General features: G+C 50.9%; 1 protein-coding gene across 3 annotated transcripts in view; it reads left to right on the forward strand.

The window, feature by feature from the left end:
• The window catches only part of PBX1 (PBX homeobox 1), a 129446-nt gene that overhangs the window by 73580 nt on the left and 29548 nt on the right, over positions 1-26318 (forward strand). Inside the window, exon 2 of one of the 3 annotated variants that reach the window (XM_051624876.1) lies at positions 796-935. The exons of the other annotated variants lie outside the window; for them this stretch is intronic. Coding sequence (XP_051480836.1) covers positions 851-935 — 85 coding nt within the window. The 5' untranslated portion in view covers positions 796-850. The remainder of the gene's footprint in view (positions 1-795; positions 936-26318) is intronic. 3 annotated transcript variants of the gene reach the window in all.

The following is a 26318-nucleotide window of genomic DNA, read 5'->3' on the forward strand; positions in this document are numbered from 1 at the left end:
CAAACAAAACTGACCTTGGTTTTCCTCTTGCCCAACTGATAGCAAACTCTTTGCTGCAGGTCAGAGCTGCTCCCACTCTGATATGCAGAAGAGGAAGGCTGCTAGGCTGCTCCTCTCCTATGCCTGTGCATTTTGAGGAGCACTGGCTGCCTTCTGCACCAGCTGTGGGCCTTTTGGTGCGTTGTCCTTGTGCACCTCGGCTTCAAGAGCAAAGTGGCTTGTTAATGAGTCCCAAAGCAACAGTGTTGGAGTACGAGGATGGGAGCTGTGGCAGCCAGGATCCTCCTGAGCTTGATGCTGCTCAGCAAGGGCTGAGACCTGGTCCTGCTCACAGTGCTGGCAGAAACCGTGCCAGCCCTTCAGTACTGGCTGCTCTTGCTTCTCCCTTCTGCTCTAGGAGCAGGGGGAAGGTGCTGGTGGGGCTTGCATGGTGGCCAAGGGTCACGCATGGTCTAGGCAATGCTTGAGTGATGCTTGAGTGCTGCAGTGCCGCTTTCTCGTTGTGGTTTTGGCCACAGCTCCCTTTGAGACCCGAAGAGGTGATGCCAAATGGCATGCTGGAAAACCTTCCCAACTCTGAGGAGATGCTATCTAGGAACTGCTGGCTGCTTTCCCCTGCTTTCTGCGTGTATTTGGCCTGTTCTGCCAGCAGAAGTGCAGGCAGAGTGCAAAATCAGCTAAGGGTCTGTCAGCTTTTGGAGTGAAAACATGGTCCAGCTATTGTGTGGTGGTCCGGCTGTGGTGTGGTGGTCTGGTGCCTACCCCCACAAGCTTGTCTGTGGTGACTTCTCTTAGTCCCCAGGGCTGGGGGGGATGGCTGCAGCTCAACAGCCTGCTGCCCGCCCGTGAAATGCAATCAGAGCTGTGTGGATGCCACGAGCCAGGGCGAGCTGACTCTTCCCATCTCATCCTGCGGAGAACAAACAGAGCTCAAGGTAAAGCACTGAAATCTCACCGTGACCTTTTCTTAAAGCATTATAATCAAGTTGAACGTTTCCAGTTGTCCCACTAATGTTTGCCCCATGGGAGAAGGCGTCCTGCTTTGAGGGAGGATGTTTGTGGCGATGAGCGTGCCTGCCCCGGGAGCTCGTGGCGCTGGATGCCAAGCGGCTGCTGGGGGCTTGGGGGTGGGGGGCAGAGGGCTGGGGCTGCTCCCTGCCTCCCACTGTAATGCAGCCAGGGGAATGAATCTGCTGAACGCTCTGCATCTGCTGCAGCCTTTGCTCAGGGCTCTTCGACACGTGGATTGTAAAACACACGCCGCCCTGCGTGTCGCTGGGCACCCGTAAGGCCTCCCAAGTGTGGTTTCAAGGCGTGGTTGTTGGGCTGTGGATTAGCAGCTTCTGTCTTGGGGGTAAGTTGGAGTTGGCTTGAGAGAACCTGGGGCTGGAACCAGGGGGTATTGATCCAAGAACCATGTGTGCAGACATATGGAGGCAGAGAGAGCTTTCAAAGACCAGCCTGGACACAGAGGAAACCTTTCTGGGGGAAAAGGGTAAGCTCTGTTTATTCTACTGCATCTGCTAGAGCCAACTTTCTCCTGAGGTCATGGCCTGTTTATGCTGGTGTCTTGTCATGCTTAGTCTGGGGACATGGTGTTCAGCATTCTGCATGCAGGAGCATCTCACTTCAGCTTGAACAGTCAACTGTCTCTGGTCCCCGTAGCTTGCGTGGCACAGAGATTGGGGTTTTTGTGTTCCTCAGCAGCATTGGAGAAGGTGACACTGTCTTCTTGGGTGATGTAGGCGACTTGGTCCACTTGGGTGTCCTGCTCTGTCTCCTAGAACAGCCCATGGCCACATCAACACATGGGGGTGAGCCTTCCGTCCCACTGAGTCTGGCTGATCTCTGCCTCCCAAAGAGCCCACCTTTGTCCTGCAGAGCGAGGATCCCCTCTGGCTGCATGCGTGTGGTGGCACCACTGACATTTAGCTGGAGCAGGCCTGCAATGATGCATATGTATGAGGAGCGGGCGGGGGTTGGCCCTGGCCCTGCAACCTCTGCAGACATGGAGCTGCTGCCGCGTGCGGCTCCGGGGCTTTGCTTTTATTCTTGAGACTTCTCACTGAAATGTTCCAGCAATCCCGATTCAGTTTGGCTGCCTTCTCCACCTCCCTCCACGGCAGCCAGGAAGGTGGGATGGCCAGGTGGGATGCTGCTTCCCAAGGGTTTCTTCCTCTGTTTGCACAAGGCATCAGATGCAGCTGTAACACTCGCAGTCAGGATCTGTGATAAGCACGGAACGAGTTCACCACATTGCTGAAGTCTTGTTTGAAGCATCTGCTGTGCGATGTCATCACAGTAGCTGGATGGACCATGGGCATCCAGCTGCTTTGGGTGTGATCTGTGTGATGCTTCGGACTGCTGGAGAAGCACATCTGCCTGTGGTTGGTTCCACATGGTGGCACAAATACCATGCTAGTGCTGCACTGGTGGGTGGCTGTGTTCTGCGGGGGCTTCCTTGAGTGATCTAGCTTTAGCCCCCCATGTGCATACTCAAGAGTGTCTGAAGACACAATGAAGCTGCTCTTTCACTTCCCCAGGGTGGATGGCACTCACTGGTGACCTGCCCCTGAAGACAGCATTGCCTGCTGCTCCCTGCAGCTGCCCTTACCAGGAGGGTCCAGCCTGGCTTCAGGGGGCTGTGCTGTGGGCAGAGTGACCTTGGGAAGCTGCTGCCATGCAGGCATGGACTGGGTGGTGAAGGTGCCTTCCCAGGCTGGGATGAAGTTATCCTGCGGGAGGTGAGATGACAGGGAAACTAAAGCATGGGATTGCTGAGGGGCATAGGATTACAGGCAGTGGTCTCCTGCAGAGCCCACAGCAGAGCACATAGGTGAAGCATGGTCCAGGGAGCCCTGTGACAGGCGGTGCAGGCAGGCAGCAGAGGCAGGCAGGTCTAATCTGTGCGTATGTGTCTGCTGGGGCTGTGCCTTCCAGCCAGGCGTTAACTGTTTGCTGCTGGAGCAGCCTCCTGGGCCAGTGCCCAAGTGCCCCCTCCCCACCTCGCTGCCCACCCCCATGACCCACCATGTGGCACTGGCTCTGGGTGCCCCCTTCCACCTTCCTCCCTGGGGTGGGCAGAGGACACCGCTCCCTCCATTCTGGGCAGGTCTCCCTTGCACAAAATGGCTCCCTCCAAGCTCCCCCTGCGTCTCCTTCCTCCCCCTCCCCAAAACTTTCTTGCTCTGGGGTTCGCCGCAGAGCTGTCCTCTGTCTCAGTTGTTCCCGGCTGTCAGAGGTTATATATATCCGCTCTGCTCATGCTCATCCTCTGTAACCATTTTCTGCTACAGAATCTTCTGGCTGCTCGTTGAAGCCTTAATCCGTAATGCAGCGATCAATGGGTGTGCGCCTTTACCACTCGGATGCTCATTTTTTAATCCCCACTGCCTCCTTCAATGTCATCCCTTCCCATTTTTCTTTATAGAATTTCAGGTCTACTGTACCTGCTGATTACTTAGCGGAGACCACTGGACATCTCCCTTAATTAATTCCATCGATTTCTCAAATCCCACAAGGTTTGGGGTCCTTAGATTTCTGAAGCAGCTAAATGGAATGTCTAAATTCCGACATTTTCCCTCTATAAATTGTTTTGCCAGGGAGACGCTGGGAGGCAGCTCTCTGGCTTTATTTATTTGGAGGTGATGTTAGCCCTGGAGCCTTCCCTGTCCTTTCTGTGGGTGCCAAGGAGGGTGTTGGGAGGGGAACGCAGCTCACCCTCATCGCCCAGCCGTGCCCTCCAACCCAGGGATGCTTTTGCAGACCCCTGGTCCTCCGCTGTTGTGCATCCTGGGAGCAGCATCCTCCTGGCAAGGGAGTGGTGTGGGACCAGCCCCTGGAAAGGAATAAAGCTCCTGGAAGGGACCTATTTACCAGTTGGACCCTGGCTGCGTGCGGCTGGGGAAGACTCTGTTGCTATGCGCAGGGAGCTTAATTTTATTATTACTCTCTGCTATTTAATGTCTGTCTCTCAGGCAGCTGGTGATGTTTTAATGAAGCTGGAATTGCATAGTCTGTAGCGCTGGATAATCGTAAGCTGCCGAGTCAGAATCAAATTAATAATTCATGAAATTAAAGTGTATAATTAATTCGAACTGTGCAGATGAGGAGGGACCCGAGTCTTTGGCCCGAGAGGAGCACACATGTCCATGAAACGTGCGTGTGCTTGTCCGTCTGAAATGATGGGCCCATCCGTTCTGGATCCCTGACAGGTTGATTTTATTTGGGAGCTGCCCCCCATGCACATACTTTTCTCGTGTTCAAGCTTTCACCCTTGCATTTGGTCCAAAAATGGTGATATTTTGATGGCTGGGGAAGCCCACCTGGCCTTGTTGCTGGGAATGGCCCCTGGAGAGGAGAAGTGAGATGTGGCTCTCGCCTTCACAGCATTGTTTGTCTGTGGTTGCATTTTTCTCATTTGGCTTGGTACAAAGCTACTGGAAAATGTAGCAACCACTGGGTTGTTCTTTGAAGGACTTCTGCAGTGAAAAATCCTGAGTTTCTATTTGGGCTTTAAAAGGACAAGAGTCCTAGCTTGGTGGAGCTAACGGTCACCCCACCAGCAAGGGAGGGATGTATTCGCTGTGGTGGTTTCCCAGTAATTTGTAGTGCAAAGAGCAGGGACGTATGTTCTCAGCCACATAAATAAAAGCTGAAAGGACTCATGTTGCTACTTATGCAGGTTGTAGCCACTGTGAGGGATGTAGGCTTGAAAGTTTGAGATATACCAGTTGCAAGCAGGTAGGGCAACTGGACTGAGCAGCACTGGAGGCTTAGGGAGCTTTTAGCTTTGGGTCTAGTTGGACCCAATGGTAACATTGCTGATCCATCTTGTAGCAGGCACTGAATGCTCATAATCCTGCCAGTCTTTGCCAGCATTGAGAAGACCAATGGGCAGGTGAGCAGAGGAGGTTGCACCATTTCACCTGCACTGTCTCTTGGGTAGAGGGATCTCATCATGTCCCAGTCCAGCTGGGACAGCTGGGCTTAGTTTTCTTGGGAGCTGTTTCTCTTGAGCCTCTCAATGCATGGAGGAGGAGCTTCATTGTGTGTGCAGAGATGAAGCTTCATAGCCAAGTGAGGATGGAGGAAATTTGTATACAAAAACACACATGAGCTACAGTGGAAGGTCTGCTTGGGTCTGGAATGACTGTCTTTCCAAGAGCATTGGATGTGCCCGTGCACTGAAAACTAGTTATTCACCCAAGTTGAGACATTTAATATATTGCAGCTTTGAAGGCAGTACCTTTAGCATCTCTGGTCTGTGCAGGTAGTTGTTAGCTGATACCTGTGGAGGAGAAGCAGGACCATCCAGGCTCTCCTGCCTCCACCATTAAACCACCTGAGGTCATTGCTGCTTCTGTAGCAGAGTGGTGTCCTGCACTCAATTTTTGCCTGGCTGGAGCAGGCTTTGCCTATTCAGTTACAGCTTTCCAATTTATGTTGGTTTTGTGCAAAGCAAAATGTTGGCATTATGGATTTGGAGGGTGTATTTCTTGAAGACATTTGTGAGGGAATCTTTTATTCATATGAATTACATTTTTTCTTAAGCCAGAACTCTGGCTACAGCAAGATAATGTGATTTGCTGTAAATGCCATAGCTTTGAAGGATCTCAACAACAAAGCTGATGGAGTATCTGTATAGAAAACTATTGATTGAAAGCAAAATTGCACTGAGAGGACAATGTGAGTTCATTTTGGGGGTGTGAATCAGAAACCCTCCCCGCTCATATAAGTTGACTGCAAAATCCTTTCTCCCCCTCAGTGGGCATATGTTGTTCTTGCAGCAGGCACCACCATCTCAAGGTAGCATCCCTGTTCAGGGACCTGCCTGGTTTGGAAAGCTGAGATTTGGTGGAGCATTCCTTCAGTCTGCATCATTCCTGCTTCATTTGGCGGCTCGTGGCCCTGGGGACTGAGGGACACCACGTTTCTCTATGTGAGGGGAGGAAAGCTGTGAATTCCCCTTTCTCCAACCCAGACAGATGGCAAAGTGTGTTTTGGGGCAGGAATGGTGTTGGACAGGGGCTGCTCAGTGGCTTTTTTGGCACTGGGTGGGTTCAGTGGTACAGGGCAGTCCTGCCTGATGTGGGGTCAAAGCAGAGGTGGGGAATCCACATTTGTTTCTGTGAGGCTCTTGTGTGCACAGGAAATTCAAAAGGTAGCTTTTCTTTTGCAGTCGGGGCAAATGTAGCTCTTGTCCCTGTTTTATAAAATGAGGTTTTTCTGATCATTTCCAGGGCCTGTTGCAGCTGTTGGCTTTGGCAATCCTGAATGTTTTAGTTCCAGAGGAGAGAGACTATTTCAGTACTGTGGGGCTTTTTAACACTCCCTGCCTAGGCTTTGGGAGCCTGGGAACACCACCCATCCACCCTGTACTGTATTATGATAAGGCAAGATACACAGGACTTCCATGTTCATTAATTGCATGCAATTAAGCCCTGAAGCTTTTGCAGTATCTACTGAAATCAGGCAATTTTGGACCATCATGGTTGTAGTTCTGCTCTTGAAGTCCTATTGGCATCACCCTGCCTTGATGGAAATCCTTGTCCCAGGGTTGGGGTGCTGGTGAGTGGTGCAGTTTAAGGACCAAGAGAGTGTAAGATATTTTTGTGAACTGTCCCCAGTATTTTTCTAATAGCTCAGAGCCAACCGTGCATCCTGGCCACATGGGATAAAGCCATGAAACTGAGTCAGGGCAACACAGTTTGCTCCCTGAGCTCACTCTTTCAGCCTTCAAACATGACAAGCCGTAGCTGAGCCTCTTGTACCCTGTTTCACCTCTCTGGCTTGTGGTTTCTCCATTGCAGGGAGAAAGGGAAGGGAAGGATTTCCCCCTCCCTGTGAGTGTGGCTAAACATCAGCAAAGGCCTCCTAGGTTGCACGGTGCTGGATAAATGCTGAGTGGTATTAATAATAACCTGTCCCTTTTTGCTAATGTGCTCCCCTTTGGAGTCCTGATCTTTTATTATTATTATTATCATCATTATTATTGTTATTGTAGCTGTTACAAAGCAGGATGTGGGGAAGCCAAGGAGCAAAGCTGGCTGCCTCCATCCTGCTCAGTCATCCCCTGCCCAGTGCCTGCCTGCAGGGTGGGTGGTTTACCCACCCCCTGAGCAGCTCCTGCTCTCCAGTAGGAGCCTGGCAGCTCCATGGCCTTGTGCTGGTTCATCCCCACTGCCCTGGGATAGCCTGGGCTGGTCAGGGGGAATGGCGAGGAGACCCTTAGCTCTTGGGTTGGAGCTGCTCCCTCCTCCCAACTCCATGTAGCTCTTAGGGGGGGCAGATGGGGAGATGGAGAAGGGCAGGGGGAGCAGAGGTGGAGGGGAACCTGGCTGAAAGGGTTACTGCCAAACACAAACAAAAACATGATGCAAATGAGCCGCTTGCAACAGGTAGCCTTAATCAGATGCTGTCAGATGAATTCAGCATCTCTCCGATTGTCGCCTGCACTAGCCTCCCGTTCGGAAGCCCTCATCTGCTCCAGATGTGGTTTAATTTACTGCGACTTGGCTAATTACTGTAATTAAGGATTAATTACTGTTAATTACTTTCACATAAACTCAACGCCAGTCAAAGAGCGGAGCCTTATGAAGCCTGCCACAACAGCGAACACAAGCACGGCAGCCTGGGTGGGCCTGCCAGGTCCTTGGGGCGATCCTGAGCTGGTACCCACTGCCCAGCCAACCCCTGGTCCCTGCCCTTGCCCCGTGGGGTCACTCCCTTCCCAGCCTCCCGGGGCTGGTGGGCATGTGTGGCAGGGCTCCAGATGGCATCCAGCGAGCCAGCCACTGTTATTATTGTTAATAATTAGATAGAGCAGGGATTTGCTGTGCGAACCCTGGTTAGGAAGGGGAGCCAGCAGCATCTCCAGCAGTGTCTTGAAAGATGCAGTGGATTATCCACCTTTCCCATCCCCAGCCCTTCATGGTGCTCCCGCCTGCCACATCCTCCACCACCCTGTTCCCAGCCAAGGGACCTTGCTGAAGACCCTTAATATGCGAGAGACACAAAATTGTTACGCTTCCCCCTGTGCCATGCATGCAAAAAGGTGCTTTAGCAAACAAGGGGAAAACAAAAAAATCAACCCTGTATCTAAGGGAATGGGAGCTGGGAAAACCTGCAGTGTGTCTGGGAAGGAGCGCCAAAATGATTCATGAATGGAATGGTATTCCCGTGGGAAGCAGCGGTCTGCTGGTGGTAGAGGGTCTGCCCTGCTTCCCTGACTCCCTTAGACTTGTTAAGCTCGGTATCTATCAGGCTTATTAGTTTTAAATCTCCTGAGGCTTTTTCCACTGCAGCAGAGGGAGGAGGACCCTGGTGCAGAGGGGGGTGGACGAGGTGCAGCAGCAGCAAAGCCAGGAGCGCGTCGTGCCCCGTCCTCACCCGTTGCCCGCGGCCCTGCCTGGGTCTCGTGGCCGCGTGCATAATATGAAGGCAGGACGGGGAGAGAAAAATCGGCATGATTAGATGGGTATTGTTCTATTAGATCTCTGCCTGCTTGCTGTTGTGTCTCAGCATTTGAAGATGAAACATATTCATTTAGCTCCCAGGATGAATGGTTTTAATAAGGGGAGCAAGATGAGGTGGGGTAGTCCTGATGACTTCAGAGACCCATCAACTCTCCCCCTAAGGCCATTTCGGTGATGACATGGGCCACACGACCATTAACGCCGCAATCAGGACAAGTTTTCCGTGTCCCAGTGAATCCTTCAGCCGGGAAGAGCGTGTTTCGGAGCCCAGGAGGAGATGTGTATCAGCAGTAATCGGATTGAGCCTGCGGGGAGGGCAGGCAGGGGGTGAAGCAGGGGCTCCCAGGATGCAATTCCTGGAGGAAAGCAAGGGAGAGCAGGGATGCAGCCTGGCTGCCCAGGAGGCAAGTTGCCAGCCGGTATCTGCTGGATTGCCAGCTTCCCTGCATCCTGACACCCAGCTTGATGCCATCCTGCATGGGAGCTGAGACATTGGCAGCACTCCTTAGCTATTTCCACACCATCCGGTCCCACTCTCTGTCTTCCCACCCAACCTCGACTGCTTCGCTGCCATCCGCCTCCAGGCTGGCCCTGGCCTGCTTAAGCCCTAAATCATGACAATTCCCATTATTAGGAGCATCTCTGGGGGCAGGGGAAGGGACACCATGCCGCTGCCGGTGTCCGCGTGGCCTGGCCTTGCCGGTTTGGAGCTGGGGGTGCGCGGCGGGGAGCACGCTCCAGCGAGCGCGACGGGGAAGCCAACCGGCGCTCCGGCTGTCAGCTCCGCTCAGCCCGGCTGTCAGGCCTGGGGATGAGGAGGGCCTCATTGCTTTAATTGACACCTTCCCCTCTCATCCCACGCTCGGCCATCCCAGCCTCATCCTTCCTTTCATCTCTCTTCTCCTCCTTGGGAGGAGGCGGGATGCAGTCCAGCCCTCCTCCTTGCCCCTGTGCCCCTGGAGGCAAAGCTGGGAGAGAAGTGGTGGAGACCGAGGGCTGGACCAGGAGCATGGTTGGCATCCCTCGTGTGATGGTTTTGTGTGCGCTGATCTTCCTGGACATTGGAGCATCCCGTGTGGAGATCCTTGCCCCTGTCCTTTTCCAAGGCGCAGCGGAAATGTCTCGTGGCAGCACTCCTGCATAATTGCTGTCTGTGGAAGGACCAGAGCCTGAAGGCCCATAGGATTTCTGGTCATGCCTTGCTGTTTTGGAGGCATCTCTCTGTGCTTGTCAGTGAGGAGTGGGAGCTGGTTGCTCAGCACAGCATGTACTGGCTGTGCTGCCAGGGCCTGTAAGGCCCAAAGGGGAGGATAAAAGGTGAGGGCCGGAGGGTCTGACAGGATGGCTTCATCTTTCCCAGTCACCTCTGATGCTAATAGTCCCTGGTAAGTCAGGGTGTCCTACTGAAAGCCAGGACAGTCTGCTGCTTTCTGGGCCTGGAGTGGGGACAGATGGACATGGGATGCCAGTAGCTTGGGGCTAATGCCCCTTTCCTGGAGGAGGCAGCAAAGGCATCTTACCTCTCTCTCCCAAATGAGTGGGAAGCAGCAGAGTTTGGGTTTGGGGAACTGTGGGTGCAGGCTGTGACTCTGCCTGAGCATAGCCAGGGCTTCCTCTAGGAAGTTACACTTTAGAGTGAAGGACCTGTTTGGAAGATCCCATCCCAGGAGCTCCGGATGCAATGAGTGCATTCAGCTCTGGGAAAATGGAGGCACATTGTGGCCAGGGCTGGTACTCAGGTCAGCTGTGATGGCAGCCACCACTGCCCAGCGTGAGACAGACGCTACTTTCCCATCCTGTCCCACAACCTGACCTTGACTGTTCCTGGCAGTGCCCCACGGCTTGCCCGCTCCAGCTTGCAGGCAAGCTCCATAGTTGGTCTTTCCCTTGGACAGAGCCCTCAAAAGGCTTTGCTGCAACTATAGCTGGTTCTGCAAGGCCCAAGTCTCTTCTCCTTGCCTGTGACTTTCTGGGAACATGCCATGCAAATAGAATCTAGCTGCCCCCCTGCCTTTCCTTGCTCGGGGGTCTTGTGAACCGAGTTACCTCCAGTTTTCAACCCAGGCGGCCCGCACAGGCAACGGGGAGAGGTCTCCTGCGGACTGTGCCGTCTTAGCTCTCTGTTTATTTTAAAATTGGGAGCCTTTTGATGTCTGCCTTTGCAGCTCCTATTCTGCCAGGAGGCTCAGAGCGGCTTGTGTAATTAGCCCAGAAAAATGCTGCTTTCATGTGGGTCGGGGGACCCAAGGGGAGGAGAGTTTTCCAAGGGCTTTGTTCTGCTGCAGAAAAGTGTTGTTTGGGGTTTGGTGGGTTTCGACAGAGCTCTTCTCGCCCTTCCCTTTTTCTCCTACTGTGGGGTGGAGTGTGGGGTTTTGGCAAGGAAAGCACACGTGGCAAGCTGTTGCTCTGTGGGAGATGGGCCATTTGGTGCTGGGCTGGGGTTTTGGGTACGTGCAGAAGATTGAGCAATGGATCAGAAAGAGCCACGCTCCAGCTGGCCCAGGGGAAGAGTCAAACAACTCAGATATTGTGGGATTGCTTCAGCTTTTTTTTTTGCTTATTTGCCCTGAAAAGCATCCAAGGCAGGGCACTGGCCTCCCAAGCCCCATTGGTCCCTGCCTGCAGGTGCTGCTGCCTGCACAAGTGCAGGGCTGTGAAGAGGGCTGTGAAGCAGACCAGAGCCATCCCTTGCTGGTGGCGAGGCTGTGCTTTTGGTTGGCTCTAAAACTGGTGAATTCCCCACATCAGTGAGGGTCAAGGACAGCAGGTCTGTGTTTGCTCTCCTAACAGGACAGTGAGAGCCATGGTGGTTGCACTGCAGGCATTTCTTGCACCAGGGGTTTGTGAAAGCGTGGGGCCCTTTGGTTTGCCTTGGAGTGCCAGGCTTCAGTTTCTGCCGTGCCTTTTACCTGCCTTCCCCTCTGCCTGGAAATAAGCAGTGGCAGGTTGGCTGGCTGGGAGGGGGGTTTGCAGCAGGGTGGGTCCAAGGTGCTGAGGGCTGTGTCCCTGCCTGCATGGCAGTTATCCATATCCTTGCCTGCTGCTCCACTTGTCTCTCTGGCACCTGAGGTGCTGAGGCCTTTCCAGCAAAGCAATTTTCATTCCCAGTTGTTAGTGGGCACAGTCTGGGTGCCTTTCCTCCCCCTGCCTTTACCCCTCTGGGCACATGGGACATTTGCAAATTGGACATCTGCTTTTCTTCAGCTTTTTGGTGGGAGTAGGGCAGTGCCAACTTCACTGGACCACTGCATCCACTAAGCCTTTTAGCTTCATGCATCATCCTGGATCAACACAAGAAGCGTCTTCCTGCAGCTGCTGCTGCCCTGGAGGTGCTTTTGCCCCTTTCCTGCCTTTTCAGGGGGGCAGATGCATTGCTTTTCACATCTTTCCTGAGACCCATCCAGGCCCTCCTAGTTGCAGTGGGACCAGCAGAGAGGGGCCAGAGATGCTTGGTAGATGTCCTCCTGCCCTGGGAGGTGGATGCATAGGCAAACTGGTTTCCAGGATCCTGGAGACTTGGCTTGGGAACATTATCTTTGTCAAGGTGAGGGTGAAGGAGTGCTCTGATCTTCCCTGTGCAGCATGATGGCCCCATCCTGAAAGCAGCAAGAGTCATAGAGCAGTTTAGAAATGGAGCAGCGAATTTGTTTTATTTTTTAACTCCACTTTTTCTCCCCAGAGACTTTAAAACCTCCCCCAACAAATAACCCCAACCCACCCAACAAACCCTAAGCCAACAGATAATTGCATTTCTCCTCAAACCAGGGCCGATGTGCAGAGCTAGCTGCTGTGGACACCAGCAGAGGTCTGGCTTTTTCCCTGTTATGTATCTCTTGCCTGAAGACCATGTGCCATCTTCCTGCCTAGAAGGGAGCCATGGGGCCTCCCAGGGGAGCCCCTTCCTCTTCCCAGGTCTGATTCCTTCAGCTTTTGCCTGGGGGGTTGAACGGATGCGACAGAGCCCCCCGCACGTGGGACACGGGTCCCCAGCGCCTGCACGTGCCGCGTGTGTGCACATCTGGGGTGTGGGCTCTGCACGGGAGTGTGGTGTTCAGACCACGTTAATGAGCATCCAGGAGAGCGGGGAAAATGGATCATTCATGGTTACGATCTGGCTACTGTCAAAATACGGTGTTATTTTGACGGTTGCTTTGTCTTTGCTCTCCGAGCAATATGAAGGTAGTTTCTTAGCAACAAAACTGTGTTCGCAAACAACACCAGTGAAAAACAACCCCCCAGAAGAAGAGGAGGCGGCCTCGAGAGCATCGCCTCCCGCGTGTCCCCTGGCCGTGCCACATCCATAAATCAGGTGGAGAATGTCCTACCAGACAGCAGGCACTTGCCCATGGTGGTAGTGCCATGCCAGTGCTGCCCTGGTCCCCTCTAGGGTGGGTTGCTTGGTATATAATCACTGTCTCTTATGCAGGTGGGTAAACTGAGGCAGCCAGGGAGGGTGTCATGGGATGGCCTTAGGTGACATGGGAGGCTTTGAGCTTCTGCTGGGTGATGCTTGCCACATGGTGGCATGGCAGCTGGCAGTCTTGGACCTTTCTTGGCTCAGGTCTTCTCCAGGGTCTTGTCCCTGCATCTCAGATGGATTCCAGAAGGAGGGTGGGAGAGAGCTGCCTGCAAATTATTTTGGCACAGGTTTCTCCGTGCAATTTGGAGCGTCTTTCCTTTGAAGGCGGCGCTGGGCCTGGTGTCTGTGCTGACGTTGGAGTCCATGAGAGCAAGTGGTTCCTCCAGCCAAGTATCTGCCAGGCTGTGTCGAGAGAACTTTTATCATTTCTGTCACAGACATCACAACTCGCTTGTCTTACCATACATCTTCCTAAATGTGACAGAATATTCAGCTGTTATTAATTGAATACTCTCTAATTTAACTGCTTAGCAGGAGAGAGAGCGACTGGTTGTCTCAGCATGGAGAGCTGCCATCGGGTGTGCTGGAGATTTTGGGATGCAGAGGGGTGAATTGGGAAATAAAATGGGGTTTTTGAGCTTGTTGGTACGGGGAGCCCCTTCCTGCATGGGCCTGATCCCAATTCTCATCCTGCCAGAGAAGCACTTCAGCATCTTCTGTGGCTCCTGGCCCTGGGACACGTAGCCAAGCCCAGACTAGAGGTGCTGAGGACTTCATTGTCTCTCCATCCTATCCCAGCACTACTGTCTGGGGATGAAGGGGAATGGACACCCTGGGAATGTGGCCAGGAGCCAGTGGTGCTCCCTGGGTGTGCAGAAGGGAAGGGTGGTTTGGACTGCTTTGTTACAGCCTCCATCCAGGTGACTGGAGGTGACACCTGCAGTGGGTAAATCCCTTCTTCTCTGCTGAGCTGCTGAAAGCAAAGCTCAGCCCCTTTGGTTGGCTCCTTGCCTGAAGTGCCATGTCCATTGGGGCCTTGCCATTCCCTTGGTCCCTGGCAGATCCCAGTTACGGCTCCTTGTCTTCCTTCTCCTCCTGCATGTCCACCTCCAGAAGCTCCAAAGACATCCCATGTGCAGACTGGTTGTTACCATAGGGTTGCTGAGAAGCTTGGTCCCTCAGAGGACACAGGAGTCAGCCCTCCTCACTGTCACCTGTGTGTGAGTGTGGTGGGGGGTATGTCCTCTTCAACCACCCCAATCCTGTGCCCACTTGCACGCATGTTGGTGTCTCTCTGCTGCTCTCCCAGGAAGTTCAAACCCAGAGTCAAGTTTATTGTTTCTATCTCATTTACTTTAAGTATAGTTTTACACTTTATTATATGCTGTGACATCTTAAATGGAGCCTGTCACTCCATCTTGACTACTGCTAGGGGCTACAGCCACTTACTGTGTCAGGCTTTTCGGCAGCCCTGATTAACGATATCAAAACGAATGGATCCCAGCTCAGGCACAAGCACAAAAATCAAGGGCTGATTTGCATATTCAAATTGTACCTGGCATCACAAGCCTGCAGCTCATGTCAGTTTTGCACTGACACGCCCCATGGATGCACATCCATGCAGCCAGACTTCTCTGTGTACGGGACCTGTACGTGTTGGTGAGGTTCATCCTTACCTACATCTGATTATTTGGTATCTTCAGCCAAAAGGAAAAAGCCTTGCCCTTTTTTCCCCTGAGTTTTTTCATCTCCCTGGACAAGATATCAATTAGAATATTTACATTTTAATTTTTTTTCCTCTTGAACCTGTTTGGGTATGTTGCAGAATTACCAATGTAAAAGTGGTGGGGTTTTTTTTTTTCCCCTGAAAGTAACATTTTGTTAGGTTAATTAATGCACTGGAAAAACAAACTTTCTGTTCTTCCAGTCCAATCTCCACTTACAAGTCAGGTTTTTGTAACCCTGTCATTAAAATGCGAGGTAGCCTACAGTAATTTGAATATTTCATTCCGCCGGCTGCTAATGCACTCTGCATTACAGATGGTACTTGCTCCATCCTTCTGGACTGGGTTCAATTATAAATGAAAGTAGGGAGCTGAGATTTGTCTTTTTGTCTCTGCTTAGTTGGAATAACACAATAAAGCTTGATGGGTAGGAATTCCTCAAGCTGCCTCCTCTTTGCCTGCGACATCTCCCATGTAGCTTTCTCCTCTCCAGAGTGGATCCCACTTGCCTTTCAAGTCAAGCCCAGAGTATTTGTGTTGGCAATGGTGGAGGTTTTCACGACTCATTTTTGGCTCAGATGCGTTGCATCCCCTTTTCAAAGGCTCTCAGTTCAGTCCTCCTTTTTCTCTCTGTTTATTTGCCACTCTGCATCCCCCTTTGCATCCCAGGCAGCGAGCGGTGGTAGGAGAAACCTGCTAGGCTTTCATGGTGGTGGAGACACTGCTGGGATGCTGGGGACACCTTCCCCTCCTGATTTGTCCCTTTCTAAACTAGGACAGGGACGACAACGTGGTCCTCAGCTGGGAAGGAGCGATGGGGATGCAGAGCAGCCCTCCTCCATCCTAGAGTTGCTGCCGTGAGCTCTTCCCAAGGCCTCTGGGAATAACAGGGCCCCTGAAGATCCAAAGAAAACATTTACCTCGCTTTGTGATTAACAAAAAGGGGGGTTGCAAACCTATAGCCCAGCTGCACGGGGGATGTATATTACATACAGATGCCTTTTGCAAGCTCCTTCCCCAGTCCCTGGTCGGTAAAAGCAATATTGCCGAGGGAGTCAGAGGAGGTGAGGGCAGGGCTTTCAATTTGGTTTTACATTTACAAGGACCAGATGGCCTCGCTGGAGATGATCTTTGATCTGGGACGCAGCCGGAGTCGGGCAAAGATTTTTTTTTCTTTAATTTTTTTTTTCTTTCTCCTTTTTTAATCTCTGTGTATGGCAGGGGGGCCCCTCTGGCAGAAGCGTGGGGGTGAGGGCTGTGTGTCCGTCTGTCTGGCCAGTACATGATGGAGCTGGGTGTCAGCACCTCTATTCCTGAGGGTGCTGATGAACTGTGTGGATGGGTGGGCTTGGTGGTAAAAGCCCCTCCCGGGGTTGCCCAGGGTACAAAGCAGAGCTGGATCCCATTCCACCACTGCCCAGAAGCACAGAAATCTGTGTCACCAACCTCTTGTACGGAATAGAACTAAACACACGCAAGCACCTCGAAACAGAAAGGCCACTAATTGATCCTTTTATATTACTTTTCCCTGGTTTTCTCTGGTGTCTTGCACCCTTCCAGCAGCACAGAGGTGTAGGGGCTCTCTCTCCTCCCCTCCTGCCTTGCCAATTTTAGGTTTCTTTTTTCCCCCACATGTTTTGAATGGAGCGGGAGTGAAGGCAGCTGATCCTATTTCACAAGAGCTTGGACTCTTGCAGCACTCTCCCTCCTGTCCAAACAGATCGTTTACAGAAGGGGCCTCTATTTAAAGAAGGAACTGAACGTTCAGAGCTGTTTTCTGGCCTTAAAATGCTGCCGACCGGCTGTTGCTTTTCAAAGAGTCGGGCTTTGTCTGGTGCGCTCGAGGACCAGGTTTGATGTTGAGCTCAGCGGGTGATGTGATGGGACTGAGCATCGTGCAAAAAATGTGCTTATTTGTTTGCCTGAGATAGTTGAATCCCAGCAAAGCTGGGTTCAAGATGGCATGTCTTAGCCGATGGAGTTTGATGGACTGTCTGGGCTTGGGCAAACTTGACCTCTCTGTGGTGCTATGGCGGGACAAGCTTGGAAAGCAAGCAAATGGAAGAGAAACATTCAGATAGACTTTTTTGTGGTCTGTGTATATATATTGTAGAGAGAAAGACCTTGTATGTTAGGCAAGGCTCTAAGGAGTTAGAGCAACAATTAATGCTGGAGAGCTGTGGTACTTCAAAAACACATGGGCTGACATGTATTGGCTCAAGGGAGGCTGACTCTGGTCCTGTAAGTGACATCTGTAACACTGAAGTCACCTGAAATGGTCTCAGTAAAGGCCACCACTGAAAGCAGGTGCCTGAAGTTGTCCAGTGGCTGATTTGTTGCATCTAAATGGTGGCTACACCATTTAGCAGCAGGGGTACAATTTCTGAAACTTTTAGTTAGGGTTGCTTCTTGTGCTTTGGAATTGACCTGTCCTCCTAGGCATATAAATTACTTTCAGTTCACTTTTTTCAAGGAGAAGGCTTTGAATCACCTGGTACCATAGCTGGGGGAGAGGTTGACAGGGAGAGGGATGATTTCTAAGACACCTGGAACTGAAAACCCTTGTCTCTGGGGATGAACAGTGTCCTTTTATTATGAAGCAGAGACCCTAGGCCATGGCTGACCTGAGAAAAAACGGTCACTGGTACTTAATAGTTGCTTCTTCCTTTTCTTTTGCTTCCTTCTTGTCAGCATGTAAAGGAAAAAAGGATGTACTGTTAATGCAGCCACCTTCTCCAAACACCAAGGAAAGAGGGTACCTTCAGATAAGCAGGAATGACAAGGACCATGCTCAGCTCTTGCCTTGGATCAGAAAGTCGCTGATGAAAAAGAGAACATGATTTTGGGCAGAGAGTGTGCCAATAAGCAGGAGGCGGGGAGGTCCCTTGGCAGCGGAGGGAGAGGACACGGCCCCAGGGTGCTTTGCAATGGGAGACTGTTACATGTCTGTCCCCAGCTTTTGGTAGACATCTGTCGTGGGGCTGCACTACCCGATTTGTGAGAGAGAAAGGCAGGGAAAACCCAGTGTATGTCCTGTGATAGCTTGGCTCTGAGACCTGGAGCTTTGGAAAATCTGTATTGCACAAAATCCCAAATCTATCCCATGGCAAAGCCATTGACCTGGTGACAGTTACAGTGGTCTCAGTTACAGTGCCCATGTGATGGGCAGTGTGCAACTTCAGGTTATTTAACAAACCCGAGACTTGAGTGTGACATGGCCATCTAATGAGCTCCAAGCCAGCTTTTCTTGGATGAAGTCTCATGAGCCGTCTTTTTTGAAGGATAGCAGGAGAAGGAAATCTGAAATGCAGCTTTTCAGCTTGGGCTCTTGCCAGTCTTTTCACCTATGACTTTCTTGCCCTGGCTGCTTTGTGTGTGGAGCAACCGTTCGCAGGCTCTGCGTGTCCAGGGGAGATGACCTTTCCAAGAGAGGAGCAAGCTGGGAAGGCAGCTTCCTTCTGGGGAAAAACCTCTCTTCCTTTGTTCTCAGATTTCAGGGCTTGGCCTGGGGCAGTCGAAATGGGACCCTTGTCCTCAGAGGGGCTCTGGAGGCCCCGGCTTCTCATTAGCAGATTCAGCTCATTCAAAGGACCCATTTCTTTTCAGCAAGGAGAATTCATATGCAAAGCACTGTGCTGGAGCAGGAGGCAGATCCCAGCCCAACTGCTGTTCAGAGATGGGGAGCTTTATGGCTGGACCTGTCCTGGGAGCAATCTTGTCTTTTGTTTGCTGATTTGTTCCTGCAGGGCTTAGGGAGCCCCACATCCACTCCATGCTCCAGGCTGGGATGTGGCTCCAGGTGCTACCAACACCAGGTCCGAGCCATCTCATCTCTGGGGTGGGAATAATTGCTTGCTCGTCCTTTAGTGACAATTTATTGCCTTGCTGCTGTGGAGGGGACTCTGGTCCCATCACCCAAACTCCACCAGGAGAAGGTGAGGTCCTGGTACAGCAGGTGCTGCTGTTGAAAGGACCAAGGCAGAGCCTTATGTTTAACCACCTATTCTTCTCATCCCAATAGCAATACTCTGATTCTTTTGCCCTATATCGTGATCTAGGGTGGGGGCATGTGGCATGTTTGTGTTATCCTTCTCCCCTCTGCTGCCTATAATGCTGATTTACCATCCCGGACACTTGCTTTTTCTCTGTGGCAGATGATGCTGTTCCCCTGAGCCAGCCCAGTCTGTGGTCAATTAGCTGGGTTACATCTTCTGCTCAAATTTGGCCCAGCAGCAGAGCAACACTGAGTCTTGCCCTGCTTTTCTTTATCTCCTGTGGCTGCTGCCCCAAGCAGCTCGAGGTCAGTCCTTGTTCTCGTCCCCTGCCTGCAGCAGGGGCTGGGGAGGGATGGAAGAGGGTGGGATGTTGGAGGCTGGGTGGCCACAGACAGTCTAGTCTCTCCCTTATGGTGCAGCAGGAGAATTGCTGACGTGCTGGGCTTGCCTATGCAGATAAGGGATTGATTACGCCCCACAGCTGTAGCTGGAGCCTGCTAATCCTGCCCTGCTTAGGAAGGGGAAAACTGCTTCCTGAGATAAGCTGAGTGTGGGATTGCTCCAGCCTGCTTCAGCATCGGTCCCCAACGTCTGCCTGCTTTGTGGTCAGACCATGAGCCTGGCCTAGGGATTTGTGGGGTGCTCAGTGTGGTGGGGAGAGAGCCAATGTGATGCCCAAATTTATCCGTGCTCTTCCGAGGGAAGAGAGTCAATAAGATAGCATCAAATAGACCCTCCACACCTGGAGTTTGGTGGTAGGTTGTTTGTGGAGTGTTATTTGGGGCAGTGAAGTTGATTTGCTTAATTAGCTGAAGTTGTGAGGGTTTGCTGCTCTGTGGGATGTGGGAAAGGTGGCCTTTGAAGCTGCTGTAACTGGGAGGGGAGGAGATGCTTTGTCCACTGTTGACTTTGATTGGCTTGTTTTGAATGTTTACAAGCGCTTCCAGCTTTCTGTTGCTGAACTGCCTCTGTTCAGCGACCTGCTTGTGGTGCAAGAGGTTCACTCGGCTCTGGCTTCTCAGTGCTACCTGTCCCCAAATTTCAGATGTGAAAATTATAGCTGGGAGTTTTGCTGCCGAAGCTGATGAGAGTTGACCACCAGCCTGCAGAGAAGCAGCCATGAGTAGACCCGACTTGTGGCATCAGGACTGTACAGAGAAGAATACAAAATACTTAAATTTGATCTGCAGTTCTTCATTTGACCACAGCGTAGCAATAACTGGGCATGTGGAGAAGGGGTCAAAAGTTTCCATGCCCAGCTCAGTTACTTGCCATGAGCTAAGCTGGCCAGCAGGAGCAGGATACAGGGAAGGACCGTGTTCATTCAGCTTCCTCGGGAATCACATTTCTTGGTGAATCTGGTTTTCAATGATAACTGCAACGTTGTGCCTTACTTAAGCGGAAAGGGCTATTTTAGATCATTTTCCAGTTGGTGGGGCAGGGGCAGGAGGAGAATTTTTATTTTTTTTTTCCACCCCAATGTGTTAGTGCTAATTTTCCAGAACTTTTGAGCATTTTGCTGCCAGATCCTTGCTCATTATGGCAACCCAGTTGGCATTTGGGTTAGGGTTAGGAGAAAACTGGTGCAGACTCTTTGCCAGTGCTATGAAATATGTGTATCTCTTCTGCAGCTTCCATGGCACGTGCAAGCTGCATCTCCTGAAGTGATGGAGAGCTTCTTCTGGGAGCTGAGAAACTTCTTGGCGTGTGATAAATTCCTCTTTTCTCATTCCCTATACCCCAAAATCATGGTTATTTAGACTTTTTTCTTTGGGAAATTTTTCTTTCAGCAATTAATGTGGATGTTTTCACCCCAGCAAGATGGGAAGTTACTTATTTTTTTAAGAAGCAGTTTTGTTGTTTTTAAATTGATCGTAATTTTCATTAAATTTTTATGGGGGAAAAAAAAAAGAGGGAGAGGGAAAATGATAACATGAAATGGGAAGAGAAGATTTCATTTGTTTCAGGAAACGTTTTTGACTGATCTGAATTTGGGTTGCAATACAGGTTTCCAAAATTGGTCTTGGGTAGGAGGGTGCTGGGGTAAGTGCCACTGCCCTGAGCATCTGATGCTGCTGCTTTTGGTCATGGCCTTGGCTGGGTCTCCTGTAGGGCTTGTTAGCCATGGCTGGAGTTGGCCTCTAGGACTAGATGGACCATTACTCTGAACTGATGTGACTCACATCTCTGTGGAAGGACATAACCTGTCTCAGTTTTGTGTGCTTTATGGACTGAAGGAACACTTCTCCACCTTTCAAAACATCTCTCACAAAACTGTTTTAAGTGCTTTGTTTCGAAACAGCCTTGATGGACACTACTGTGATGGGAGAAGAGGTGGGTCTGTGAGGGTCCAGACTGGCTTTGCAGTGCTACAAGCCTCTCTTTTGATGGGATTTTTTATTTTATGGCTTTGGACTGTGAAAATTCATGACAGAAATGGCCCATCAGTTTCACAGTGTTCCTCCTTTTTCTGGGAAATAAATCAGTAGACGCACAAAAAATCCCTTTTGCCAGCTGAAATTTTCCATGCCTGATCTCACGGCAGCCTGTTTTGGAAAATCTAAGCAAAATCTGTTCACCCAGTTGTAAGTTTTGGAAAGGTTGGTGCAAGGAAGGGAACTTTCGTGCCAGTTGTAAGATAAAAAAAAAGAAGCCGACTTCTCTTAATTCCTGGTTCCTCGAAGGGTGTGTGTTGCTGTATTTAGAAATTCTAGTTTTAATTTATCTTGAAAATAATTATTTGTGTTTTGATGTTGATTTTCTCAGTGGCTTCATGTAAACAGGGTGAATATATCCAACTAAGTTTAAATGTCCTGTGATTACTCATCAGTTAAGTGGTCCACCTTGGTTATGAAGATTGTTGATAGCCATTTGACACGGACACCATAGGCTTTGCTGAGAAGACATTTACATTGCTATCTGTAGTGTGAAGTGTTGGATGGGTGGTGTGAAGAACCAGGCAGAGGTGCTTCAGCATCCTTCACAAAACTCTGAGAGTTTATGTATTCCTTCTGAACACAGGGTATATATAGAAGGTGACTTTATGTTTAAAGTGAAGACCCCCAAGCCACTGGATTTTCCTTTGTGTCTGGGATTTGCTGTTGCAGAAGAAAGGAGGCTGCAAATATACTTGCATAGGAAAAAAAACAGGAGTTGAGGTGGGTGCAGGGGATCTAGGGGCTTTTCTGCACGCAGAAAGCTTGAGAAGAGCAAGTCAAGCCCATGCCAGGGTGGATCAGCCATGGAAGCAAACCCTAAGTTGGTCGTGATTCCATGTGTGAGTACGAGGAGGATGGAGACAGGCGGCCGGAAGCCACTTAATGCGTAACTGCCCTCAAATGTGAGGCAGATGGGATTATTTTTGTACCAGGTTTAGTGCTGTTCATCCTCAGTGTTCACAAATGTAGACTCAGGCTCCAGGGAATACAGAGATTGGCTTAAAATAACATGATCAGTTACTAGTTTATTAGCAGGGGCATTTGCTGGTGTCGTGTCTGTCCCTCTGTTTGCTGGCTGTTGTTTTAGACCTGGAGGTGTAAAAACGTATGTTTAAAGAAAACCGGGGAGCTCGTGTGACATCTGAATCAGGGTCTCCATGAGCCAATATTGCAGGTGGTGGTTACATTGCAAAAGGTTGGAAGAGGCCTGATTTTCCACATGTTTCAAAGCCTGACTGTGGGTCTGTCCAGGAGTCTTGAGATTCCCAAGGAAGGTCTCCGGTGCCTTCATTGTCTGTACAACAGGGGCACCCACCAGTCCAGGAGAGGATTTAGACAAGATGTTGTTCATCTGATGCGTAGGTGAGGTGTCTGTGTTTTGGTAGCAGATGAGTGCCTTGCTGGGGAAGGAGGCATCTCACCTGGCTTGTAGCTGCGTGAGAGGACAGTGAGAGCTGCTAGCAGTGCTCCACCAGCCAATTGCCACTCCGGGCATCTCTGGTTTCCCCATGGGAAAGTCATGATGAAAGGCAGCTCCTGGCCCAGTGGCCGTGGCAGAGGAGTTGTCCCTCTCTTTTGAAACTCTGTTGTTGGGTAGGTCGTCCCCCCCTGCCAGTACATCTTAGGCACAGTGGAGGCAGGAAAGAAAACCCTTCTGAAAATCACAACCTAATTACTCCCATCTGCTCCGGCACTGCTTCCCATTTCTGCCTGCCAGGATGCCTGTCTCTGATGCTAAGTAGCACATTATTTTCGATAAGTTGCAATCATTTACTTGAAATCTCCTTCTCCTTTAAAATGTCCCCCTGGAAAGGCAATTCAGCAAGTTGGGAAAGGGCAGAAACAACCACAGGAAAACCCACCCAGAAGCAGCCCAGCTTGGGCAGGAGGGCAGCGCTCCTCACTAAAACCACACAGCAGGTTCTCTTCTGGGGTGGGTTTGTTTTAATGTCCAGCCACTGGGACCAGTCCTTGGCTGGTGGTGTCGGCAAATGGAGCTGGAGAGCAACAGCCAGCTCATGGATTTGGAGGGGATCTTAACCAGGTGGACACAGCAAATTTTGTGGGACTGTGGTTTTTGAGTGCTGAAGTTGGCAGGGAGTCGAGGAATGTTGGTCCTGTGCAGCAAAGCCCTCTGGGAGCAGCTGTGCTGGCTCTGGGGACCTCTTTCATCATTGCAACCTGGGTTGGCTTCATGTTGTCCACTGCGTCTCCTTCCTCCAAGATGCTCCCATTGCATCCCTGTAGAGGCTGTTTCCAACTGCTTGGTGTTGCCTTAGCTTCCTCCAATGTCTTCTGCTTGGTCGTCAGCTTCCACTCCAGAAGTCCTGGCCAGAACCTAACTGGGCATGAGCACACACCCAAGAGGAGACACGAGGATGAAAAGTGGTGGGGAATGCTGTCCCACCACAGCCTACATCCCCTTGTGAGTGGATATATCCCATGCTGGAAGTCTGGCCAGGAAAGGCCTCTGCTTCCTATTTCAGCTTGAGGAGACTGACTGCAGTAGGATAAGTTGCCCTTTCTAGAAGACAGGTAGAGCTTGGAGGTTTGAACATCCTTTTCTGCTGTTGCTGCTGAGCCACAGTGTCCTGCTAAGCTGCTGACATAATCCCCACCATGTTTGATTGCCTTTGTGATGTTCTGGCTATGTTTCCTGTGTGGCTGGAAGAGGTAGAGAGCAAAGAGCTGCTAAGCTGAAGTGGTTTGGAGTGGCCTTGGTGGAGAAGAGAGGTGGCTGTGTGCTCAGCTCCTGTGCTGAGCTGGCTCCTCAAGTCAGGAAAATAGAGTAAATAAGGGAGGGGGTGGTGGCATGAAGGACCAGGTGGAGCCTGGTACCCACCTTTGTGGGTTTCTTAGGTGTCTTCACAGTTCCAGATCATCCCTAGGGTGCAGTCCATTTTGAAGGCATGTGCCAGCACTGTATCTCACCATGGAAACTCAATGCAGTTTCCATCCTCCATCCCTGAATCACAGGGCAGGCAAGGAACTGGGGAGCTACCTTTGGCTTTTTCTCCTTGCCTGATTCTCCAGGGCCACTCCTGCCACCCCTTCCCCGTGTCCTGCACTGCAGCCACACCACTGAGCCAGCCCGGGACTCGAGTCATGACCTCTGCTGTGACACCTTGCTCGGGAGGAAAAAGGAAGGAGCGTGTGAGCTGGGAGCCGTTTCCCAGCTGCTGGAACGGGTCTCCATGACCCTGGTGGTGTCGGTGACCGGACCGCAGGCTGGTGGCTCAGCAGTCCCCAGCTGCTCCCGCTGCTGGCATCGCTGACCCTGCCACAGCCACGAGCCATGGGGCAGACACGCTCCTCAGTTCCCCTCCATGGTCACCCAGGGAGAGTTTCGCAGCGGGGACAAAGCGCGTGGCTTGGCTTGGCTTTTCAAAGACACCCATATATATATATATATGTGCATGTGTGCATATGTGTATTTATATATAAAACAGCACTTGGAGGCTGCGGGGGACCTTGGCAAGGGCCGAGCCCCCTCTAGTGGCACTCGCCGTGGCTCCGGGGGCTGCCGAGCCAGCAGGAAAGCAGCCAAGGACAGAAAGTCTTGCATGAATTTTCCTCCCCCCGGCTGCCAGTCGCTATCTTTCTTTTTGTTCTTCCTACTTTATTTCCCGCCCCCCCCGTTTCATCAGAAGCAGCAAATGGTGGGTCCTGGGGCTGCCAGGGCTTGGGTGGGAGCAGATCCGCAGCCCCCCACTCCGGATGGCCGCTGGACCACCAAGGATCGTTTTGCTTCATTCATTTCATTTTAATTGGGTGGGGAAAGCTGGGAGCCTGCTGCGAGTGGGGACGTTTTGCGATGCGCTGCCCAGACACTGCTCACCCCCAGTTCCCTCAGCCAGTGGGAACGGGGGGTGGTGGGAGCATTTTGGAGAGTTGGAGCTGCTAGGGAGCCTGGCATCCTAGCAGGAGGTGTGTTTGGAGCCTTGGAGAGCACCGGGAAGATAAAAAAGGAGCTCTTAAATAATCATTTTGTCTTCTCGGCTGAGCGCAGCCTTCCAGGGATAAATAGGCAGCATCAGTTCTGCTCAGACACACTGCCCTTTCCATTAATTTACTCTCCAGTGTTATTCCGAGCGGGCAGCCAAGCCCAGGCCACCTCCACATGCTCCCTGGCTGGGTTCAGGTCTCAGCTGTGGGACATGTGCCCACCCACAGGACACGGGGGATCCACACACACCCAGCGGGCGCTGGGCCGCGCGTCCTGCACGCTTACAAAGCTCAGGCCTTTCCATCGGGAAGCAGCTTTCCAAACATCAACTAATTAATCACTCGTGCCTACCTGTCAGGTCAATGATTCCTGAGATTTCTAATCTAAAAATATTTCCCTTTTGAAATTCAGATGCACCTGTTTTGGCAACTCTGCTTTTGATTTGTTTATTTGGGGATTTTTAATTTATTTCGGGTTTTTTGAACTGTGTTGTTTTCCGTTTGTGTTTGGGCTTTTGATGTGCTTTAATTTAGCAGTTTATTTGGTGGTTGTTGTTGTTCCTGGAAGAATGAGAATTTATCCTTTTTTCTTTTTCTTTTTTCTTTTCATAGCAAGTGTGTCTCTTGCCTGCAGCCTGTCACCTCCCCATGTCCCTCTCCTCTTTTTAAGGATTTTGGCTGTCTCAGGGCTCAGCAGCTGACACCAGCTCCAAATTGGGCACCGTGCCCTCCTCCCTCCGTATAGAAACAATCTTCCGTGGTGTGGAATTATTTATTATTAGCTCATCTCACTGTCAAATTTACTGTTGTTTGGCTTTTTTCTGTCTTTTTTTCTTTCCCCCCTGACCTTCCCATCTCTCTTGGCAGTGAATGTTTTAATCACAAAAATGCCAATAAATGCTAGAGTCCTGAAAATAATTAATTCAGTAGAGTTTGAGGCTTTAAAAAAAGCTCATTTTAGCATTAGCCAAACCCTCTCAACAGGGTCTTTTGCTTCAGTTTTATACTGCTAGTAGCTATATCCTTTTCTAAGTTATTTCAGAGTGAGGAAGAACATAGTCTGTGATATTTTTGCTGCTCTCGTTTTACTTCTTATTACAAAATGATTTTGGACTTTCTTTTTGAAATGACAGGAAAAACCACTCACTCTTGTTTGTGGTGCAGATTCAGGGGGGATACAAATTAATCTCAGGTGTAAGCGGGCACAGCTTTATTAAAATCCTCACGGTGTTACCCAGCTCTGGATATGCACAAGTGTGTGTGTTTACAAAGTACTTTTTGCTCATGTGCCAGACAAGACGGGGAAATGCATTCCATTTCTCTTAGGAAATACCTCTTTTCATCACTCATCAAGGATTTATTTTATTTAATTTCCAGCT

The sequence above is a fragment of the Apus apus genome, chromosome 7, assembly GCF_020740795.1.
Source record: "Apus apus isolate bApuApu2 chromosome 7, bApuApu2.pri.cur, whole genome shotgun sequence".
Lineage (NCBI taxonomy): Eukaryota > Metazoa > Chordata > Aves > Apodiformes > Apodidae > Apus > Apus apus.